Consider the following 24,574-nt stretch of genomic DNA (forward strand, 5'->3'; position numbering starts at 1 on the left):
TTATTTTTATCCTTTGTTCCTTATTTTATTGTATTGCTGTCATTTTCTTACTGATTTGCAGTGCTTCCTTGTATATTCTAGATATTGATCTTAATATTAATAATCCTAAATAGTAACATTAATCCTTGCCGGTGTTTAGATGTTTTAGATATCGTAAACATAGTGCCTTTCTCTGTCACTCATCTATTACCTTTGCCCTTGGTGTTCTTAGTTGAACAGAAATCTTTGTTTTGATATAAGCAAACGTGTGAAATTTTTGCCTTATGATTAGTTCTTTTGAAGTTTAGCATAAAAAGACTTTATACATCCCAGGTCACCCGAGATTCTCCCTCCATTCTTTACCACCAAAAAAATTTTTTTAAAAAATCGATAGCGTCCTTGAGACTCAAGTCTTTCACACCTTCATGACTCATAAAAGCCCTGTCTTAGTTATGTATTTTATGGGAATTTTACTGGTGGCAGGTGGAAATACGTGTTTAAAACACATATAAATACTATAAATACAATCTCCAGCTTTGAGTCTGCATGTCTGTATTTGTTTTAAGTTCAGAAGAGGATTCTCTGCCTATCCAAGAGTCAGTTTGTAGTTAAATAAAATTATAAAGAAAATACAGCTTAATAGTCTAGATGTTACCCACATAGCAATCTCTCATTCGTAAGCACATTTTGGAATCTTCATCTTCTTTGTCATCCTAAGCAATATGTCTTTGGAACTTGTCATTCAGACAAGTTAGAATGTCTTATTTTTTAAGATATACCGAAGAGTCGATACTAGATTCATGCTTTCCGTAAAGAAATTCTTATTGTAAGAAAGATGTGGTAGGGATAAAAAGGGGAACATTCTTCAGGGACTTAAAACCCGGTCAGCAAGCCACAGGTAAATGTTCACAGAGATATTCTCCCTCCATTTAGTATGACTTAGGAAGTATGACAGTGAAACCTCTATATCCACATATCCTTTGCAATATGGTAGTATAATGAATTTAAAGTGGTAAACTAAAAGTAATCACACTTCATATCACATGACTCTACAATCGAGGCTGCTCTGTTATCTAAAATGTTGTGACCTGGGCTTCCCTGGTGATGCAGTGGTTGAGAGTCTGCCTGCCGATGCAGGGGACACGGGTTCGTGCCCCGGTCGGGGAAGATCCCACATGCCACGGAGCGGCTGGGCCCGTGAGCCATGGCCGTTGAGCCTGTGCGTCCGGAGCCTGTGCTCCGCAGCGGGAGAGGCCACAATGGTGAGAGGCCCGCGTACCGCAAAAAATAAATAAATAAATAAAATGTTGTGACCTTATTTTACGTTTTGCCAAGAAGACAAGTCCTCAGTAGAGAATATTCAGTTTGGGAAGCGCTTGATTTCTTTTCATCCAACAGGGATTTAGATTGTGTTCTCAGACATTCAGTTCTCAGTTTTCAGATGAGCCACCATTCGGCAACACATTTGAGAGTTCTGTAGCTTTTAAAGGTGTCTTTATCCTAACAGGAAGGCTTTCTGAGTTCCTTATACGAGTCTTCAATTTTCACAAGGGAAAAGGAATATCATTCAACTCTCCAGGAAGTCTAATCCATATGTTACACCCTCACCATCAGAAATCTACCTATCATAACATGTACAAAGGTACAGATGAGCCCAGGCAAAATGTGGGAAAGCACACAGATGTTCTACAGATGCTTTTTAGTGATTCATTTTGTTGTTTTTCATAACGTATGACCAATAATTCAAAATCGTTTGGAATGTTTAATACAAGTCTCCACATATGGGTAGGTCCACTCAGGCATGAACTGTTAACATTCTATTTTATAAATGAAACAGTTGGGACATTTTGGAATCTGTGTTGACTTTTTGATGCTACAAAGAAGGAAAATCATTTTCTAGGGAAAGCCAAGCCAATTATTGATATCTCACTGCAAATTTTACTCTTTCCTGTGCCCTTGGCTCTAGATGAAGAACTGTACCGTCTATATCCACGATGACTCCGTGTTTGAGCCTGAGGAACAGTTCAGGGTCTACCTTGGCCATCCTCTTGGGAACCACTGGAGTGGAGCCAGAGTTGGAAAGAATAACATGGCCACCATCACCATATCCAATGATGAAGATGGTAATGGAAGAAATTGCCTTTAGTTACTCTTAGGTTGATGGGACATGAACGGATGTTTCACCAATAACATAATTACAGGTGTTTTGAAAAATGAAAGCACTATACAAGTGTCTACTGATAACAGTCTTAGAGTATCTATATAAAATATTGGCAGCAAATGATCACCGTCTACAGAGCTCCAGTATTTTAAATCACATTGTTCTCTACCACATCACCAAGAGATAGGGAGCAGGTATGGTTAAACGCTAGGACAGAGATGCTAAGACAGACAGAGAATAAAAATGTTTAAGTCACTGCAATTCAAGAGCAGGATTGGAAATACAATCAGAATCCGTTGAGTCCAATGAACTGATTTGAGATGCTGCCACCTTTCTGGAAAAGTCAATTTCTCAGTTTTCTTCTCTCTAATTGATTTGGCCTACTAACCTAAAAAAACTTAAATTCTTTAGTCAGCTGTCAGCAAAGAGTGACCCAGGCACCAAAGAAAACAAAATCTGTTTCAAATAGGGACATAATTGTTTTGTTAAAATAGGTATTTTAATAAATGGACAATAAAACTACAAATAGTAACAGCTGTTTTTATTGAATATTGACTGTATACTAAGAACCATTCTAAGCATATAATACTATTTCATTTCAATCTATATAAAATATTGGCAGCAAATGATCACCGTCTACAGAGCTCCAGTATTTTAAATCACATTGTTCTCTACCACATCACCAAGAGATAGGGAGCAGGTATGGTTAAACGCTAGGACAGAGATGCTAAGACAGACAGAGAATAAAAATGTTTAAGTCACTGCAATTCAAGAGCAGGATTGGAAATACAATCAGAATCCGTTGAGTCCAATGAACTGATTTAAAACGCTGCCACCTTTCTGGAAAAGTCTAATTTCTCAGTTTTCTTCTCTCTAATTGATTTGGCCTACTAACCTAAAAAAACTTAAATTCTTTAGTCAGCTGTCAGCAAAGAGTGACCCAGGCACCAAAGAAAACAAAATCTGTTTCAAATAGGGACATAATTGTTTTGTTAAAATAGGTATTTTAATAAATGGACAATAAAACTACAAATAGTAACAGCTGTTTTTATTGAATATTGACTGTATACTAAGAACCATTCTAAGCATATAATACTATTTCATTTCATTCTGACAGTAGCCCCTTGAGGTAGGTGTTATTATCCCTATATTATAGGTAAAGAAATTGAACCTCAGCAAAGTTATATCATTTACGTTCTTCGTTACACAGCTGTAAGCAACGAAAGTGCATGTAGAACCTTATTTTTTCAGATTCTAGAATCTACGCAAGAGTCAGTGAGACTCTTAGGGTTTCTAATATTAAAATAGGGACTAACTTGGACATTGGGAAAAAAGCAAAAAAGCCAGCCTTGAAGTTGAATTAGCCCTTTACCCAAGGAGACTCAGGTTCAAATCCTGAACCTCTCCTGTTCACACAGAAAAAGTGAACCTCTTCTGTTCACGCAGGAAACCCAGTGACTGAAGCTCAGAGAAGTAACAAGTTCACACTGTGTTACAGTGACATACCTCAATTTCAAAGAGTGCACACAGTAACAACTGTGAAGTCTAAAATGAAGCATATCTTCTACAATTAGGAAGAACTCATTTTCTGAGAGAGAAAGTGGGAAGTGAACATAGAGACATCAGAAATTTCTGCAAGAGTCTATATTTTAAATGGTATAAGATTTGTAATTGCTCCCAATTTTTCCATCTTCTTATCCCACTCTCTCCACCACTACCACGTTGCCCTTCCTCATGAGAATATAATACAAAAGAAGGCATAGTTTGAATTTTTAAAAAAAATCAACAATTAATCATTTCATAGCAATGAGGATAGTACCTCAAGTAAGATTGTTAGGAAATCTTGGGTTTCTGAATTATTGTTGTAGTAACCGGTCACTATAACTACTCATCCTTAACTAAATAACCTGTGAGAAGTTAGGAAAAGCTAAGCATTGGGGAGCTGAGAGCACTGGGAGGGAGGATCCAAAAGATCAGAGATGGGCTTCCCTGGTGGCGCAGTGGTTGAGAGTCCACCTGCCCATGCAGGGGACATGGGTTCGTGCCCCGGTCCGGGAACATCCCACATGCCACAGAGCGGCTGGGCCCGTGAGCCATGGCCGCTGAGCCTGCGCGTCCGAAGCCTGTGCTCCGCAACGGGAGAGGCCACAACAGTGAGAGACCCACGAACCACGAAAAAAAAAAAAAAGATCAGAGATGAGAGAGACATTTGGTACATTTAAGCAGTATATAAATGAAATCCATATCTCATAAATGAAAAGGAGTTGGTTCATAGAATCAGTCAATAGATATTTATCAAGGGCTTAACTGTGTCTCTGTCCCTTGATAAATTGTGCAGATTTAAAAACACGCTGTGAGCTATAATGCCTAGATGGAAACTTGGACATCATGCATTTCAAACTGCTTAAAAATATTTCTCCCACTATATTGTTTTTAATAAGAAATATGTGAGAAACAACTCCTGCAGAATCACAGATAAATTCCTTTTTCCAAAGTATTGCTTAGGGGTAAATACTGATTGATATTATTGGCTGCAAGCTGTTTTGCCTTTGTATTGTTAACTAATGTGAAAAATTCCCTCTTGTCATTAGAAGGTGTTTTCATGGGAGGTGGAATTCTTTGTCACTTTTCCAACTTGCTCTTGTTTTCCTAACCTTGTTTCCTTAAGCTCCCACCATTGAGTTTGAAGAAGCTGCATACCAAGTCCGGGAACCCTCAGGGCCGGATGCCACGGCCATTCTGAACATCAAGGTGGTCCGCAGAGGGGATCAGAACAGGACGTCCAAGATTCGCTGTAGCACACGGGACGGGTCGGCCCAGTCTGGTGTGGATTATTACCCAAAGAGCCGAATCTTAAAGTTCAGTCCTGGTAATTGAATGCCAATCCCAACCTGTAGGTTTTACTTAAGAGCGAGGCAGATATCTTATATTTGAAGAAAGGAACGAGCAGAAAAATGAAAGACAGAAACAGTATTTCCAACAGCATGAAGTACTTATTAAGCACACATTTGAGATTGTGGGAGTCTTTAAATTTTCTAATTAGTAAAAATAGCATGGTAAAGAAAGAAAAAGGCCAAAGAAATGCTTCACTTCAGAACATCCTAGGCATTTTGGCTCATTCAAAAGGATTTTTTGTTGCTGCTGTCGTTAGCCTATGATTTGGTTGAGCAAGGGGGGACCTTGATTTTTTTTAAATATACATGATTTTTTGTATATTTTTGAATGTTTGTCATTCAGCAAACATTGGTACAAACCACTGTGCTGGGCCCCTCGGGGATTACTAAACCCAGAAGGCACCATCTCCATGCTCAAGTGGTTTGACATCTACTAGGAGATGCTATGAAGATGAGTCAGGGAAGAAGGATGGGATTCAGGTCACAACCAGCTGTTTAACTGTCTGATATATTTATTTAATGGAAGTAATGAGACAGAGGAAGATTTGAATTGTATGCTTGGCTTTTTCCCAGAACTTTCTGGAGCAGTATAAGGTGAAAAGGCTGTTATAGAGCCTGGCACCATGTGTGATGTACCCAGAAGTGGGCAAAAGTGATAGAAGGTCTTTTCAGAGATGTCTTAGCAAGTGGAGGGAGAAAATGACTCCCTTGGAAATGGAGGGGTGGTCTCTGTATGTCCCTGTCGCCCACCGGAGCTTCAGAGGGCTTTCGGCTCCATCCCTATGTGTCTGGTTCGTGTTTACAGGGAAGGTAGGTGCCCTTCCTCCACATCCTCACAAGGACCTCTCTTCCAAGTGTCTTAGCTTTTTCCTTTTCTGCATAAGCATCTGGGGGAAAGGCAGGTCTTAGAAGTAACCTAGCCCAGATGTCTATAGGAGAGGAAGAAGGGCACCTTGACTACTGCCCGAGATATCTGCACCTTCACAGAATCGCTTTACAGAAAAGGAAGGGGGTTTCTGAGCTCTAACCCTCCCCATTCCAGGCTGCCAAACCTTCACATTATTGTCTTTGCAGAAATGGCCTGGTAGGTAGCCCTTGAGCCCTTGTCCCCCCAGGAGACAGCTTTGAAGGATGGTGTACAAGCACTCAGCCACACAGGAGCTCATGCCTACATGTAAAGGGGAAAGAACAGTTAGGCAAAAAACCTCATAGCCAGGGTGGAGTGTATTTTGGATCACAGATTTTTATTACCACCGGCTGGTGTCAGGCAGGGGCCATTAATCCTCATATGGCATTGCATAGTAAATCTGCGGTACTTGAGCCTCCACCACAGGTGGAATTTGACCAAGAAAACAGATTCCTCGCTTGAGACGGGGCTAACGTGATAAGCAGCCACTACATTGATAGGAAACCTCTGAAAGGAAAGGGCATATTTCAACATAGAGCCTCAGCAGTGCCAACCTGCACTGTCTTAAGTGGGTCACTAATGAGGACCTCTGCCCTCTTTGTTCTGTCCTTGGCGAAGGTGTGGATCATATCTTCTTTAAAGTTGAGATCCTGTCCAATGAAGACCGGGAGTGGCATGAATCATTCTCTCTAGTCCTTGGCCCGGATGACCCAGTGGAAGCTGTTCTTGGTGATGTGACCACTGCCACAGTAACGATTCTAGACCAGGAGGTGTCAGGGAGCCTCATCCTGCCAGCGCCGCCCATTGTGAGTCTCTCAACCCAAAGGATCGTTGCTTATGTCCTAGTAATTAGATAAGAACTTGAGAGAAGCAGGACTTCCAATACTGCACGTCTTCATTTTTCTAACACAGTGATTTTCTTTTCTTTTCTTTTTTTTTCACATCTTTATTGGAGTATAATTGCTTTACAATGGTGTGTTAGTTTCTGCTGTATAACAAAGTGAATCAGCTGTACATATACATACGTCCCCGTATCTCCTCCCTCTTGCGTTTCTATCCCCCCCCTCCAGGCGGTCACAAAGCACCGAGCTGATCTCCCTGTGCTATGTGGCTGCTTCCCACTAGCTATCTGTTTTACACTTGGTAGTGTATATAAGTCCATGCCACTCCCTCACTTCATCCCAGCTTACCCTTCCCCCTCCCCGTAACACAGTGATTTTCAACCAAGAGCGAGGGCTCTTGTCCTTTCCCCCAAATCCCTCACTCCCATCACCTCTGGGGAACACTTGGCAATGTCTGGTGACATCTGTGGTTGTCATGACTGTCACACTAGGTGCTATTAGCATCTAGTGGGTGGAAGTCAGGGAAGCGGCTAAACATCCTACAATACACAGGACAACGCCAACGGCAAGGAATTATCTGGCTCAAATGTCAGTAGTGCCAAGGATGAGAAACCTTGTTTTGACATAAGAGTGAGACCAAACCATACTGAGACCTTAGTCTGATAAAGACAGAAGGTGCAATACAATTGATCTTCTCATTTCTTTGGTGGGACCTAGAAGAGTAAAAAAGGAATATTACCCCACATCTGTTATCCTGCATACTCGCCACATGCATAGAATTAAGTATCTGCAGAAATGTACCACCATGTTTCCCAGTTTGGGGATGAACAGAATGAATGCACCGACTTCACAGTTAGGAGGAAAATGCATAGAGGTTGCCAAGAATTTAACCCATGATAATGAGCTAGTCTTAATAAGTCTTATAACCTCCCTCGACTAGTCTCATAGAGTAAAAGGATCATTTCAAAACGTGTCTCTTCTTTGACCATGGAAGAAATATACTACCTTTATTTACTCCTGTTATGCCAAATGTGCTACGGCATATCATTAACAATTTAATGCAACTTTAAACTAGTAACTGCCGTTTATGATATAGTTTTAGTTACTGTGTATGGGGGGAGGGGAGAGTATATTTCACATGAATGATAGGGCTCTGAATTAGGAATGAGACCAATAAGATAATAAAGCTTTTAGCTCACGGGGGAGGAAGATGTTCTCCACCATTAAAGATCTGCAGTATCTTTTAGGGATGCCTGGCCAAGCATTGTTAAAACTTCTGCTATATTTTAAAGAATCCCTAGGAGTTAAGTGATCTCCTGAATCTCTGGGGAAGGGAGCCTTGGTTCTCTGACCTTCCCGATACCCACCCTGGGCTGAAGCTTTGTTGCTCCTTTGCAGGTTGTCACACTTGCTGACTATGACCACGTGGAAGAGGTTACCAAGGAGGGAGTCAAGAAATCCCCCTCCCCGGGCTACCCGCTGGTCTGTGTCACCCCCTGCGACCCCCATTTCCCCAAGTATGCCATCATGAAGGAGCGCTGCAATGAGGCTGGCATCAACCAGACGTCCGTGCAGTTCAGCTGGGAAGTGGCCACCCCCACTGATGGCAACGGGGCCCGGTCTCCCTTTGAGACCATCACTGACAACACGCCATTCACCAGTGTCAACCACATGGTAGGTCTGTTTGCGGAGGGAGAGACCTGGCGTTTCTCTCTGTTACTCCAACTCTATCAAATTTCTTAAGGTCCCTGCATGGCATTTGGTATAAAATAAACAAATAAGCAGGTACACACACAATCTTTTTTTTTTTTTTTTGCAGTACGCGGGCCTCTCACTCCTGTGGCCTCTCCCGTTGTGGAGCACAGGCTCTGGACGTGCAGGCTCAGCAGCCATGGCTCACAGGCCCAGCCGCTCCGCGGCATGTGGGATCTCCCCGGACCGGGGCACGAACCCGTATCCCCTGCATCGGCAGGCGGACTCTCAACCACTGCGCCACCAGGGAAGCCCCACACACAATCTTTTTATTCTTACATATAAGGAAAGGTAATATGGTATAGTAGAAAGAGAACTAGGCTGATAACTCAGACAACCTGTTTACAAACCTTGATTCTGTCTGTTCTTAACTACACGATGTTACGAGTTCACTTAACCTACTGAGTCTCAGTTTCCTATCTACAAAATATCAGGTCCACTTAATCCACTTGACAAGGTCATTGACACATCAGATATATAAAAGTGATCTATATTGGAGAGGGTGTGGAGAAAAGGGAACCCTCTTGCATTGTTGGTGGGAACATAAATTGATACAGCCACTATGGAGAACAGTATGGAGGTTCCTTAAAAAACTAAAAATAGAATTACCATATGATCCAGCCATCCCACTACTGGGCATATACCCAGAGAAAACCATAATTTAAAAAGACACATGCACCCCAATGTTCATTGCAGCACTATTTACAATAGCCAGGTCATGGAAGCAACCTAAATGCCCATCGACAGACAAATGGATAAAGAAGATGTGGTACATATATACAATGGAACATTACTCAGCCATAAAAAGAATGAAATTGGGTCATTTGTTGAGACGTGGATGGATCTAGAGACTGTCATACAGAGTGAAGTAAGTCAGAAAGAGAAAAATAAATATCGTAATATTAACGCATATATGTGGAACCTAGAAAAATGGTACAGATGAACCGGTTTGCAGGGCAGGAATTGAGACACAGATGTAGAGAACTAACATATGGACACCGGGGAAAGTGGTGGGGGGTGGGGGTGGGGGTGTGCTGAATTGGGTGATTGGGATTGACATGTATACACTGATGTTTATAAAATTGATGACTAATAAGAACCTGCTGTATAAAAAAATTAATTTTTTTTAAAAAAATCAAAAATAAATAAAAAATAAAAGTGATCTATAAATGAAGTAAGTCAAAGATCCCAGGTAGGTACAATTAAGGATTACTGTTCTTTTCATATCTTTTAAACCATTCAGTAAGGAGTAGGGTGTAAACTCCTTAAGGACATGGACCGAGGGTTCTTCCACACTTGTATGTCCATCCCAAAATAGCCACCACATTGATGGCACATAGTAGGGACCAGTTATTAAACAAAATGAGAGGATGCTTGCTAAGTGATCAGCATTTTTCAAAGCCCTGTGAGAGGACATGAAAAGAGGTTCCAAATGCAGTTGCTGTCCTCAGCAAGTTAGGAGGCCAGACCCACACTCCTGCCACCATCAGAGAGCAGTCAACAGTGGTGGTTCTCCCGACCTCAGGGAACAGTCCATCACTCTGACTCTGCTCCTCACGCCAATGAAGTTCTTCAGAGGAAGAGCTGTAAGCAGTGGAGAGTCAGGCTCCGCAGAGTATCTGGCACATAGTAAGCATTCAATAATTTTTGGCTGAAATGAGTGCCATTAATAAGTTTGGAAATCAGAAATTTCTTTCAGACTGAATTTCTCTAGATTTTTCCCTACAAACCCACCGTTTGTTCTCACTTTAAGAAGTGCCTCGTGTGGGGCTTCCCTGGTGGCGCAGTGGTTGAGAGTCTGCCGGCCGATGCAGGCGACATGGGTTTGTGCCCCGGTCCGGGAAGATCCCACATGCCGCGGAGCAGCTGGGCCCGTGAGCCATGGCCACTGAGCCTGCGCGTCCGGAGCCTGTGCTCCACAACGGGAGAGGCCACAACAGTGAGAGGCCCGCGTAATGCAAAAAAAAAAAAAAAAGTGCCTCGTGTGGATGGGGCCCTAGTGGAGGAGAGCTGTTAGATGTACACGGGAGGCTTTGGATAAAGCAGGTCCTTCATGTCCATTGTCTTTGACACAGCTTAATCAGAAAGGCCAGAATATTCATTTTGCAATATAACCTAGTTTGAATTTAAATTATCTTTTTTATTATTATTAAAAATGTAAGTGGCAAGACAGCGTATTGTTTCATAAGTATCTAATTCTCTGTTCAACAAAACCATGAAGGGGTTTCATCTGATTTGAGCCAAATATACATTTGTAACAGGTACCAAGTTTATGATTTTACTTCATGTTTCAGTTTTCCTTCTTGCAGTGAATTGGTGACTAACACTTTTACCCCTGTTTCCTTTGCTCTATCTTCATTTCTTCAATTATTTATTTAATACCATTGTACTGTATGCATTTTTGTAAGGTGCCTCAAATCCCTTCTGAACAAAGTCCATGTATCAATAAATAAATGTTGGCAGCTAATTAAAACATTTTAATGGAAAAATCTTCCATTTTTAATTTTTAATGGATTTCAGTGAAAATTGTTTCCATGAGTAGAATTTATAAGTTTGTATGATTGCTTTGTGGGAGGTCTATGGCACACAGAACTACTAATTCGTTTTTCTTGTTATGTATTTCCCTATGTCTGTGCACTCATAACCTATAGAGTTTTGGTGACCTGTGTTGCCTCTGCATACATTGGGTTAAGCATGCTTATGGATTCTGTATGTCTGGGAGCATGAGAGAATCTGTAGAAAGACTTTCAAAGGCCAGTAGGTACACAATATTATGTAACAACCTACATGGGAAAAGAATTTGAAAAAGAATAAATACATGTATATGCATAACTGAATCACTTTGCTGTACACCTGAAACTAACACAACATCGTTAATCAACTATACTCCAATATAAAATAAGAAGTTAAAAAAAAATAAAGTTATTATTTTTTTTAAAAGGCCAATAGGTGTCAGAGGCCAACTTCTAACTTCAAGTCTGCATGTTATTTTAACCCTTGCAACATGTGTAGTAATTAAGTGGGAGGTGAGGGAGGGAATAGAATTAGGGAGGAAAGAAGACTAAGAACTCCTAGAAAAGAAGTATCTTTCCTCTGTATCCTGATACCATGCCCTCAGCGAAAGTGACTTGGAGGCAACCAGTCTTGCTGGAAGTGCTGAAAACCAGTTAAGTGGTTCTTATGCTGAACCTAATATGTAAAGAGAACAACTGTCACCGAGAACTAGTCATCTCTGGGCTCTTGCTACACATCTGTCAACTTGTTAGTTACCTAACTTACCACCTTAGGCTCGACGTACTCACTGCTCTGTCCCTGGTGCCTGACTCCTGGTAGAAAGTCAGTACTTATGTGGTAAATGAATGGATGGATGGATAGATCAATGGATAGATAGATAAGTGGACAGATGGAGGGATGGATGGGGGATGGTGTGGACTAAGAATGCTGCCTGCCATGTCAGTAAGCAAAGGATGTGACAGCCATCAGCCACTATAGCTGATGGTGCACCCTGAGGAGACTCGGGATGAGAAAACACAGGATACTGGCCCCAGGTGGCTGAGGTGCATATCAAAGGAATGAGTTCAGTGAGCCTAAACCCTTGCATCTTCCCAAACATAGGAAAGTGCTCATTTCCTTAACTTGAGGTATCTGGTTTTCTTTACTTAAGAGTAAGCTTTTGATGTTTGAACTACTGGTCTTTTGTCGCAAAAACTCCTCTGTATCCTGGCTCCTCCCACCCCCCTTGCCCCTTGGAGCAGGTCTCTCAGAATTATCCGAGTTGCTGTGTCTCGAGCTTAAGTCCTCAGTTTTGCCCACCAAATAAAACATAACTCAACTTTTAGGCTGTGCATTTTTTTCAGTCGACCATAGTCTTCACAGATTACCTTGTACCAAGAATTGGGGTGGCCTATCACCCAGAAGGTACGTGTGGGGAGCTGTTGAAGTAGTGTACACGTCTGAGGTGCTTTATTCTTCCTGGTAGGTCCTGGACAGCATTTACTTCAGCCGGAGGTTCCATGTACGTTGTGTGGCCAAGGCTGTGGACAAGGTGGGCCACGTGGGGACCCCCTTGAGGAGCAACACTGTTACCATCGGAACAGGCAGTGCGATCTGCCACACCCCAGTGGTGGCTGGGACAGCCCGAGGCTTCCAGGCTCAGTCCTTCATCGCGAACTTGAAATACCTGGACGTCAAACACAAGGAGCATCCCAACAGGTCAGGCAGGTGGTTCCTTCCGCGAGGAGATGGCAGAGGGAGTCTCCAGCTATGCTTTCTGTGTTTTCTGGGTGGGACAGATCAATGAGTGGTGCTTCTGCAAAATAAGAATAGTGGTGGGGCTTCCCCGGTCGCGCAGTGGTTGAGAGTCCGATTGCCGATGCAGGGGACGCGGGTTCGTGCCCCGGTCCGGGAAGATCCCACATGCCGCAGAGCGGCTGGGCCCGTGAGCCATGGCCGCTGAGCCTGCGCGTCCGGAGCCTGTGCTCCGCAACGGGAGAGGCCACAACAGTGAGAGGCCCGCGTACCGCAAAAAAAAAAAAAGAATAGTGGTGATGAGTGCTTCAGAAAACGTTTATATTCTTTGAAGGCCCCCTAAGTTCTGGCCCCTTGTTATCTTCCTAGCCTCATTTCCCTCACCTTGTCATTTTCACCTGCCAGGCCACTCACAGGGAATCATGTGTAACTTCCCAGGGCTTCAGACTCTCTTAGGTGGCATGCCTCCGCCTTGTGGCTACTCCTGGCTCCAACTCTCCCCTGCTCCCTTCCACTCAGCGTGGTTAAATCCGATTGTCCCACGCTATCTAACCCATGTCATCTCTTCTAGGAACTTTTCCATCATTTCCCCCAATTTAATTTGGAAGCTCTTCCTTCCAGCTTTTCTGGTACCCATGTCTGCCTCTCTCAGAGCATCATCGTTATTCATTCTCCCCTTGTCGCCCCAGGAGATGATGATGGCAGGGAACATGACTGTTTATTTTGCATCCCCTCTGCCTAGAACAGTGCTTCTTGGCAGCTAAGATGCACTCACTAAGTATCCAGTGAGCAAATGAGTAATAACACTGTGTAAATTGTAAGTCAATGGACAGATGTGCTTTTATTTTTTCCCTGTGCCATTATGATTTTGTTGGAAACTGGATGCTTTCATTTTTGCATGCAAAAAAAAGAATTTGTGTAGGTTATACATATTCATTAAACCTCATAGTATTTATGCATGTGCCTTTATGAGCAACTGAGTTCAGAGAAAGGGGTTCATTTGCATGAAAAAAAGATTTGAATGTGGAGCCAAGAATATGCAAATCCTTCTTTTTTTCTAACAGAATGAAATTTATTTTTGTTAAAAAGCAATAACAGAGGTGCCCGGGGTTACTACTGACCCCTTCCTAGCAAAAGAGCCATCCTGTTCATGTTCTGAGGTTCTGATTCCTCTTTAAAACGTGAGTCTTTTTTTCTGGGAGGCAAGCTGTAGAAACTCAAAACGCACCCTCAATAAACATGCTGAAAATTTAAACTTGTGCCGTGAAAAAAATGGCAGCCCCTAAGTACAGTTCTGTTGTGTTGCAATATTTATTAAGCTCATATTTTATTTATAATTTTGTACTACAGGCTCTGGAGAAACAAAAGAAGGGAAGGAAATGGTCCTTTGCCCTCATAGTTGAGAGGCAATATAAACAAGAGTCTGAAAGCGCACAAGAAACAGCAGCCAGTATAAATAAGTTACAGATTTCCTGGTCCAGAGGCACCTAAATGTGGAAAGATGGAGATCAAGGCAGAGCTTACTGCAGATTGATGCCAGTGAGGCCTGGTGGCCTCGTTGGACTGTAGGGAGAGAGGGGAGGGAAGGCTCCTTAAGTTGGGGAGAGACCGTATGAATAGTGGTTTATTACTATTTGTAGGCTTTTTTCCTGGGTATGGACACTGGCCTTAGTGTTTAAGAGCTCAGTGATGTCTTTTTGGCACAAATACTTAAAAAAAAAATATGCGGCGACCGCAACCTCCACAGACACTCAAGGTGACAGAGAAGGGCAGCAGTACCTGTGTCAGTCACTCGGCTTCAGCTCATGAGGAAGCAAAGCTTCCACTTAAAGCAGAAGAAAGCTATAAAGTCATTTGTGATTGTGATGTTATCTTTTCTTGCACGCACACACAAAAAAATCTATGATTCTCAATTGCTATCAGTCCTGAGTCTGGAGGATCTCCTGGGGGCTGGAGAGAGGAGAATAACCCTACAGGCACATCATACCCTCATGTTCAGAGAGAAATCCTACATGGAAAGCTTCAGAAAAGAAAAATGGGTAAATTCATTGATGAAGACAAATTGAGTTATGAGAAAGAAATGTACCATATTAACTGCTTATAGCGGGCACCTAAACACTGATTTCTACCCTATTTTTTCCCTTAGAATCCACATTTCAGTGCAGATCCCACACCAGGATGGAATGCTGCCCCTTATCTCCACCATGCCGTTGCACAACTTGCATTTTCTACTATCTGAGTCCATCTACAGACACCAGCACGTCTGCTCCAATCTCGTCACCACCCGTGACCTGAGAGGCATCTCAGGTAAGGGAAGAGTCCCCTGCTGATTTGCCCAGCCCAGCCCAGTGCAGTGACCCTTAGGGCTATGGCTAAGTGCATTCTGCTTTTCATGTTTTCTGGTCCTCAAAATCTGCATGGTTAGTGGATTTCCTCCTTAGCAAGCAACCAAACACAGGCAGCTCGGACAGTGAAGTGAACAGGAGAAAACAGGGAGCGTGGAATGAAACTGACAGGTTGAACGTGCCTATTCCACTCCTTATACAACTGAACAAAAATAGCTGGACAGCTGTGAGCCAACTGCTTTCTTATCTGTAACGTGAGGATAACAACTGCTGCCAATCAAGGTGGGGATTAAGTGTGTCTACATTTTTAAAGCGCCCGTCTTGGTAAATTTTAGCTCCTTCCTTCTCCCGTGTTTGGATCTGTGCTCTAAAATCCCATCATCTCAGCATTTTAGAAAGCTCACATGCAGATGTTAGATGTTATAGGATGGTTCTCCGGGGGCAGGAGCTGAGGTGGAGCTTGGGGTGTGAAACGTTTATTTAGGGACCCACATCTCCTAAAGGGAAGGAGAGGAAGCAGGATTGGGCAGAGGGAGAAGTCAGCCTGAAGTGCAGCCGATGAAACGCCTCTTCAGGGAGCTCTGGAGAGAGCCCATCCATCAGGCTTGTCCTGGGACAGCCCCAATGGACAGACCTCTCTACCCGACCTCTCTCAGTCCTTGAATGCAGACTGCTCAAGCAAGAGTGTGACCTCTGGCTCTGCAGCTGATACAGACCTGACGGAGCTGACAGCTGCGGTAGCGCATCTCCGTGTTCAGCAGGGCGGACATTTTACTTTACAAAGAATCCTGTCCACTTCCATTCACCTTAGCAAGTGCTCACTAAACGTGCATTTCCTCCCTTCACACCTGTTGAATCATTTAACAGTGTTTTGGAAGATAGGAAAGCATTTATGTGCTCTTCCATGTTCATTAAGCATCACTTTGGGTAGTGACGGTCTTTATACAGTAGAAATCAGTGGAGTGTAAATGATTTGTAAATCACTGAGCCACAGATGAAAGTTTAATTGGTCCACCTATGCAAGCTAGTGAAAGAAACATACCATGTTTATAGGCTGAAAGTTTGCACCTCTTCCTACTTAAACACAATTAAATTCAACACATGTTAACTGAGACCTTAGTCCTTGTGGGGCAGAGGGCTGGGTGCTGGTGTCAAACATTCTAAGAAATGCATCAGCTCTTTCAGAATACTATAGTTGCTTTGAGTACTACACAGATTTTAACCCTAATATTCTAAAATTGTATCTGTATTCAGATCTCTGCTGCATAAAGGTCTTCGTTAATTTAGAACAGTTCAGTTGCTTGGCAGCATTTGATCCAATGATTTTTGCCTGTAGCAGGGGAGGTTTCGTCAAGCATGATTAGCGAGCTATCTACTCATTAACACAAAATTAAGACTTTTTTCTCCAAGAGTTCAGCAACCATAAGAGGCAGGGGAGGTAGTCAGATATTTCTTTGCTGGCTCTCCATAAAAGCTATTTTTTAAAATTGATCTTAAAAAATAACAATTCGTCATTAAATAACTTGATCTTAAATACTGTGCTTTCAAAAATAAATAATGATAATAATTCATCAACAAATTCTCCGTATACTAAATCCATTTCTCCAAGAACTGATTGTGGGGCTTCCCTGGTGGAGCAGTGGTTGAGAGTCCGCCTGCCGATGCAGGGGACATGGGTTCGTGCCCTGATCTGGGAAGATCCCACGTGCTGCGGAGCGGCTGGGCCTGCGCGTCCGGAGCCTGTGCTCCGCAGCGGGAGAGGCCACAACAGTGAGAAGCCCACATACCGCAAAAAAAAAAAAAGAACTGATTGTGAAGCATCGAACCAGACTGGCCGGGTGTGAGAGGCAGAGCTTCAGGGCATTTTCTTTTCCTAGACATACGAGGGCCACCGAGCTCTCGCTTCTTCATTTTTGGTCTCGTCTGTTCACCTTTTCTTCCCTGGTTCCTGCAGCCTCTTCCAGGAGTCTGTGAACCCAATCACTGTTTAGCACATGACAGGAGGCAGATTACAAACTCCCATCGCATTCCCACCAACCTTGCGTTGAGAGCCGTGAGCTGCTCTACTAATGGTCTCAGGTAGAGGGAAAGCTGTCTCATGTCCCAAGGATGTGTCTTCTCTCCCTACGCAGCTCCTGGGCAAAGGGCAAGTCCACAGACTGAGTTACTGTTCCTTGCTCCTCCCTCCCCTGCAGAGGCAGGGTTCCTGGACGACAGGGTCCACGACAACATGGCCCTGGGGCCTGGCTACGACCGCCCCTTCCAGTTTGATGCCAGCGTGCGGGAGCCCAAGACCATCCAGCTCTACAAACACCTGAACCTGAAGAGCTGTGTCTGGACGTTTGATGCCTATTACGATATGACGGAGCTAATTGACGTCTGTGGGGGGTCTGTAACTGCCGACTTCCAGGTGGGTGCCCCGGAGGTCTGTCTGAAGGCTGCGTGCATCTGGGTGTCATGTGAAACTTTGTTCATTCCTGAAGCACTTCATCTGGCACGTTGCGTCCTGTCTGCCCCAGAACTGCACCGACCAAGGGAGTCTTCTTTATAAGTCCCTCAAGAGAGCCCTTAGCAGCATCGTGGCCAGAGTGAGCCCCCCAAAGTCGTCTAAATCAGTTAATTGGAAAATTAATGTGGAAAATGTTTAAATTAAGATGAAGAAAATTAACTATCTGGCGCAGTCATTTATATAAAAATCTAATAGTTTTACTTCTCTAGGTATATATTTTTTTCCTCTGGGTATATTTTGGAAAGCCAAAAAGATTTACCTTTGATGGGAAAGTTATTACTAAGTCGTTGTGTTCTCCCCACATGGGGAAATGAGTCCAAATGACAGGTGGAGCGCCCTGTCTTTCCGCAGACAAGTAGAGCACTGTTGTCTCGAGCATGGAGAGGTAAACTGTCGAAAACACCTTGCTTTCATACCTATTCCAAACCTATGCCTAACTGACAACCCTTGTGAAAATAGACACTTTTTAATGTTTAATAGTCGTTAAACATCAGTAACCAAAAAAAAAACAAAACTGTTACAGCAAGAAGTCATAGTCATAGGAGGGCCGTTATATCAAAGGGACTAGGCTAATGCGTCCTCACGGGAAAATTGGTTCTACCCAATTCTGAGTCGTTACCTCAATGAACTAAAAATCAGATGTTTGTTCTCACTTCAAATCAGGTTTAACCACACTGTAAGAAGGGAACCTGTAGAGGGACTTAGAGTAATCATTTTACATAAGTTTCTTTGGGTAAAATTCATTTTGATTTCTTGAGATGCCTCTCATTTTGGTTAACTCTCATTTTGTTTATACTAGCGCCCTCTACTGAACAGAATTTTAAGGCATTCTTAGGTTTTCTTTCTGTTTCTGCAGTTGCATAACCTGCATTCACCTTCAAAAATGCAAAGCTAAATGATTGTTTCTTCCTCTGGCCTCTCAAAAATTAGTGTTCTCTGTTCTCCATGACTTTAATTACAGTTTTGGATACTTTTATTCAGCATATGCTTAAAAATCACAAAGACGGGCTTCTCTGGTGGCGCAGTGGTTGAGAGTCCGCCTGCCGATGCAGGGGACGCGGGTTCGTGCCCCGGTCCGGGAAGATCCCGCATGCCGCGGAGCAGCTGGGCCCGTGAGCCATGGCCGCTGAGCCTGCGCGTCCGGAGCCTGTGCTCCACAACGGGAGAGGCCACAACAGTGAGAGGCCCGCGTACCGCAAAAAAAAAAAAAAGGAAAAAAAATCACAAAGACAAGGAATTTTTATCATATATGTCCTACTTCTTAAACCAATAGAGAAAGAATATATACACAGAAGTACTTCACTGTTGTCTGCTTCTTTAAAAATAGTTGAAACAGGTGGTATATGGTAGAAAGAATGTAGAACTTAGACCCAAGTCCTAGTTCATATTTCTTTATCAAATATCAGCAGAGTTGGATGAGACATAACCTCTCTGAACCTCATCTGAAATTGTCTCTATCTCAAATGAGAAGGCATTTTAGCAGTGTCTGGCACAAAATAGTTGTGCAGTAAATATAATGGCTGTTTTTTTTCTTTTTAAGGATTAGTAAGTAATATGAATTTAAAGGAGAATAAACAGAAACAGGAAAAATTAATTTTGCCAGTCAGCTAGAAAATTTATGGAGGTTATAATATCAACAATGATGAGATTGGGGCAAGCATATTTAATAACACCTGTATATTAAGGGGACAGGACATGGTGTGAAACCCAGATAAAATCTGGAAATTTTTTAAAGAAGACAGAGTAAGGCATTTCACAAAAGATTAAGTGAATATGGAATTAGTGGAGTCTTCAGAGAAATTTGGAATCCAACTGACAACTTTGAATACAAAAGAATACTTTGGAAAAATAAAGTTTTGATGTTCTAAACATTGATAAAGCATTCGGCTCTTTCCATTAACTACCCATGGAAACACTTTACATGGGTAAAGTATTTTCAAACAAAAAATGTGTGTAAGTTCCATAGTGTACTATACCATTTGGCCAATGACAAAATAAAATCGTTTTAAACTAAGCTTTTTGGTTATAAAGGAAATATATATTTATGGAGGAAAACATAGAACACATTTAAAAGGGAATAAACCAACTCCCCTACTCATACACACATATACACAGTTACCTTCTTCATGAAAGCTTCTGCTCATATCGTGTTATCTTGCAATTGAGTTTTTGTTTGTTAATTGCGTAGTAAAATGAAAATTACAGAGCCGAATTAATAGCAGTAACAGGAACCCCTTTAGAAAAAGGTTCCCTTGGAAGTGTGACGTGCTGCCTTTTCAAAATTATTTCAACAAAGCGTGGAATGGGATGGGAAATTATCCAAGTGGGCGAAGCTCTGAGCTGTCAGTTGGTAAGTTTCATAGGTATGATATCCAAATCCCACGACCTTATTTCCTTTTGGAGGAGATGTAAGTACTCACTAAAACATCCAAGTCAGCCTCACGTTCATCCAAGGATCCAGGCTTGGGCATCTTCCCAGTTAGGGTTGCTTCATGCTCTCCCACAGCTCACTGGAAACTACAGTCAGCCAGGGACTGTGTGCTGACAGTAGATCCCAGATCTGCCCCGCTCCTTTGTGAATAACTGTGATGCCTGAAAAATCTCAGCCAAGGCTTCCAGCAAATGAACAGTGTAGGCAAAGCTTCTCACACGTCAAAAGTGTTTTTGTTTAAGTGTCACCTCCTCAGAAAAGCCTTCCCAGATGATCTTATCTAAAGAAGCACTGGCCACTTCCCATCCCTTTATTTACTTTATCTTTTAATTTATGTATCACGTTTACTAGGCTGTAGCTTCCATTAAGGGCAGTGATTTTGGTTTTTTCCCACTGCTGAGGACCCAGTTCCTAGCCTGGTGCCTGGCACAATCATGGGCGCTTGATTAATACTGAATAAGTGACTGAGAGAATGAAGATTGAACCAAGATGTGATGTTCATATGCCTTTTCATCCCGGAGAGAAATAACCCTCTCTGTGTGCACACTGCGTGCTTGGCAGGTGAGAGACTCTGCTCAATCGTTCCTGACAGTTCATGTGCCTCTGTACGTGTCCTACATCTACGTGACAGCCCCCAGGGGCTGGGCCTCCTTGGAGCACCACACCGAGATGGAGTTTTCCTTCTTCTATGACACTGTTCTCTGGAGAACAGGTACACCCACTGACATCTTAACGAGTCTTACCTTATGCTCAAGCAAGATTAAAAGAAAAAAAAAAAAAAGTAGAGACTTTTGACAGTGGCTGCATTCCTCATCCTGTTATCCTATATGCAGTCAAAGGAGAGACAAGTAAAGTCTAAAAAGTGTATAGACCTGTGGTACCTGAAAAAGAATGATGTTGATATATGTTGATGCTGGAAGGCCTCCAGCATCATGGTACATTCAGTCCAGAGAGCGAGGGGCCCAGAGTAGAGGGCGGCAAGTGACAGGTCCTATACTGCCCGGAAGGGGGTTCGCACGAGTGTGTGTTCTTTGGAATACAGTCATGTTCACTTTCTCCTAGGTAAAAATGGTGTCATTCATGTTGTTTAAGGATCAAAGGGTCTTGAAATCAGATGCAGGGAAATGGAAAAATATATCAAGAATAACCTGGGTCGTTTTATTCATTTAGCATCGAGTTTGCTCTTTTGTTGCATTTTTTAAAGTAGGGATTTTAACCCTAGTTTTACTTCAAAGACTGCAATGCTGAATATTTTTAAATGACCTTCCCCTCAGGCTTGTCTCTGTTATGGCTCTCTTTGAGAGGAGCCCTCAGCCCGCCAGGGCCTGGCTTGGTGACAACCCTTCAGCTAGAAATTCACACCTCTCTTGTGAGACCCACCTTCTCCTACTGCTGCCCCCTGAATGTCCCCTAAAACTCCATGAGTCTCTCCTCCACTCACTCTAATCACTGAGTTGATTTTTGCTTTCTCCCCATGTTCAGTGTCCTATACTTCAAATACAACCCCAAGCTCATTTGCCCTTATCTTATTGATCCCATTCTTCCTCTCTCCCTCCCTGGTGGTGATTTACTTGATCTGAGGCAGAGTTACTTGATCTGAGGCGATTTCTTTAAATAGGGTTTCACTTCTAGTAATGGAAAATAGAGTCCTTCCTTCTGTTAATGGTTTAAGCTCAAATCATTTATTTGCTTTATATTTCTCATAGGAAAAAAAACTTCAGGGAGTTTTCACACTCTGGGTCAGATAATTCCTTGAGCTTGGGGTTTTTTAATTTTATTTTTTCCCCTCCTTTGGTTACCCTTTAGTTTTTGGTCATATTGAACTCAATGGGTATTGTGATTGCAATTGCCCATATTAAAGCCACAGTTGACTCATGTTATGCCATGTATAGCTGGCCTTCTACAAGCTAACCTTTAATTTTCCATTGCTTTCAATATGAAATGTAGCCACCAGGACATTGGCTATGGTTCTGTTAAGTACTGAAAGGTGTCCTGGTGAGGGAAAGAAAATACAGTATGAAGCCGATGTGCTGTAACCACGTCCTGGTGCAAAGTTAATAGTAAGAAGTTTTAGGGACCAGTTTTTTCTGAGCTCTGGGCTGGGACCCTGCATCTGGGCTAAGTGGCATCTTCAGGTATAAAGAGACTATGTCAAGAGAATAGAATTGTAAGAAAAGAACCAAGTAGAATGAACTGTCTTACAACGTTAACCGGCACGTGTCTCTAAATACTCCATGTTCATGCAAATATGTAAATTTGTCCTAAGTTACATTCAAGTAAGCGTGCAGCTACATTCAAGTAAGCGTGCAGCTCTACTTAGAAGTGTCCCTGGGATAAGTCGCATGTAGGCTACTGTCTGGGAGATCTTCTCCAAGCCCTCACTTGGATGTCTTGTGTACGGTTGCCTTCCCAGGAATCCAGACGGACAGTGTGCTCTCTGCCAGACTTCAGATAATAAGAATCTACATTAGAGAGGATGGCCGTCTGGTCATTGAATTCAAGACCCATGCCAAATTCAGAGGTAATATCAGTGCCATTTTTTTCCTGAAGTTTTTTATTACTAAGAAACATTCAAACACAGAGAAAAGTTGAAAGAATAGGACAATGAAGAACAAAGTCAACAATTATTAACATTTTGCTCTGTGTGTGTTGTACATACACATGTGTGCGTTCCCATTGTTTTGGTCACACCATGTGAAGACAGGTTGCAGGCTTCATGCCAAGTTACCCTAAATACTTCAATAGACATCTCCTTAAACAAGGACCTTCTCTTATGTCGCAACAGTATTACCGTAGCCAAGATATTTCACACTGATCCGATAATATCTAGTCCCTATTCTTATTCCCTCTGTTGTCTCACAAATGTCTTTTCTGCTTGTTTTTATGTTTGTTTATATTTACTTAGCATCTGTTTATATAAAAGGAAGGTGAATCTAATCAAGATTCATATGTTACAATTTGGCAGTTATACCTCTTTAGTCTCTTTCAGTATAGAATAGTCTCCTTACTTTTAATTATTCATGACACTGCATTACTGTAGTTTTAAAGAGTGGAAGTGTCTTGCTGAGTAACCCTGATCTTTTTAATGATGTTTACAATAGCCTCCTTCCACCAAGGACTTGAGCAGCCCTAAATGAGGGGTTTTTTAATCTGAAATTGATATTTCTATTTATAAACTACTGCGATCTTTCTACCTCCAAGAGACACGTTGGTTGGAATTCAAAGCTAAGTGTGTTCAAGGTTCATTGTCACATAAGGACTCGTATTATCGTGAATATGCTCGTTAGCATCATTTCTACAAAGCATATTCATATTGTTTATAAATGTATAGGACCATAACGGCCATCATGAGTAAGGTGATGGGCTGGAATAAGAGGCCATGCTGTCCCAACCTGTGTGGAATATATTCTCAGAGGCAAGTGGGTAGGTATAACCTTGTTTTATAGCAGAATATTAAATCAGTTCTAAGGCTTTTATAAGGGATTCACCGCAAGCACAATAAAACTTACAAATAAGTGTGTGTTTGTTTCCCCTTGAAATAGGACAGTTCGTGATCGAGCACCACACCCTCCCTGATGTGAAATCATTCATATTGACTCCAGACCATCTCGGAGGAATTGAATTTGACCTGCAGCTCCTATGGAGTGCTCAGACTTTTGATTCTCCTTACCAACTCTGGAGAGCCACTAGCTCTTATAACAGGTGAATACAAGATGGAGTTCAGGGGTAAATCTGGAAAGTTCTCAGTTTCTTTAAGGGCTTTTCTTCAAAAGCTGGGTTTCTATTTTAAAACGGAGATAGAAACAACCCTCTGGCATATAGAGAAAGAAACAGATGTAGCTCAAATCAGCTTCTGATGTGTAAAGCGGGAAGTGCTCACCCGTATTCCAAGGGTAAGAACAGGCAGGGTGCACGTCACTTTCATTCACCTCCCACTGGCCAGAACTTAGTCACATGGCACATCTACCTGCAAAGGAAGCTGGGAAATGTGTCCAACTAAAAGCTTAGTATAATAAAGAAATTTCATTCCAGTTACCACAACCAGTGCAAAATCCAGGATCTCTGGTTTTCAGGTCCAGATGTCACACCTTACGGTCCAGTGTCCTATAAAATAAACAGCAAGATTTAGTCCCCTCCCACACCCATTATAGAGGTAGAATGAGAATTGGATAAATACAGTAAAACATCCCATTTGTAAAACGGGAGAATAGGGCAAACAAAATGAAAACTTTTACCATGAAAAGGATAATGGAGTCTACTGTAAATATTGTTAACCCCATTTTACAGATCACGAAATTAGAACCATATTTAGCATGAAAACCTTATTCTTTACAGTTAAGAAGTGGCAAATTGTCTGAAGAATCATTTTCAAAAAGATTTTTTTAGTTACAAATGTTTGGTCTTATATCAAGTATTTTTTGTGTATACTGATTCCTTTGAAATCAATATATAATAAAATAATCATTAGGGGCTGTGTTTCCTAGAACCTCATGAGATTGTGCAGGT

The 24,574-nt window shown here is 42.2% G+C and overlaps 1 protein-coding gene across 1 annotated transcript in view; it reads left to right on the top strand.

The window, feature by feature from the left end:
* FRAS1 (Fraser extracellular matrix complex subunit 1) overlaps window positions 1-24,574 on the top strand; it is a 441,423-nt gene that overhangs the window by 397,252 nt on the left and 19,597 nt on the right. The window contains exons 60-69 of the mRNA XM_024754112.1: window positions 1,946-2,102; window positions 4,809-5,009; window positions 6,560-6,747; window positions 8,182-8,457; window positions 12,515-12,747; window positions 14,930-15,090; window positions 17,324-17,538; window positions 20,630-20,780; window positions 22,482-22,589; window positions 23,611-23,770. Of these exons, the coding sequence (XP_024609880.1) occupies window positions 1,946-2,102; window positions 4,809-5,009; window positions 6,560-6,747; window positions 8,182-8,457; window positions 12,515-12,747; window positions 14,930-15,090; window positions 17,324-17,538; window positions 20,630-20,780; window positions 22,482-22,589; window positions 23,611-23,770 (1,850 nt within the window). The remainder of the gene's footprint in view (window positions 1-1,945; window positions 2,103-4,808; window positions 5,010-6,559; window positions 6,748-8,181; window positions 8,458-12,514; window positions 12,748-14,929; window positions 15,091-17,323; window positions 17,539-20,629; window positions 20,781-22,481; window positions 22,590-23,610; window positions 23,771-24,574) is intronic.

Source organism: Neophocaena asiaeorientalis, unplaced genomic scaffold (assembly GCF_003031525.2).
Source record: "Neophocaena asiaeorientalis asiaeorientalis breed wild unplaced genomic scaffold, Neophocaena_asiaeorientalis_V1.1 scaffold148, whole genome shotgun sequence".
In the NCBI taxonomy this organism is placed as follows: Eukaryota; Metazoa; Chordata; class Mammalia; order Artiodactyla; family Phocoenidae; genus Neophocaena; species Neophocaena asiaeorientalis.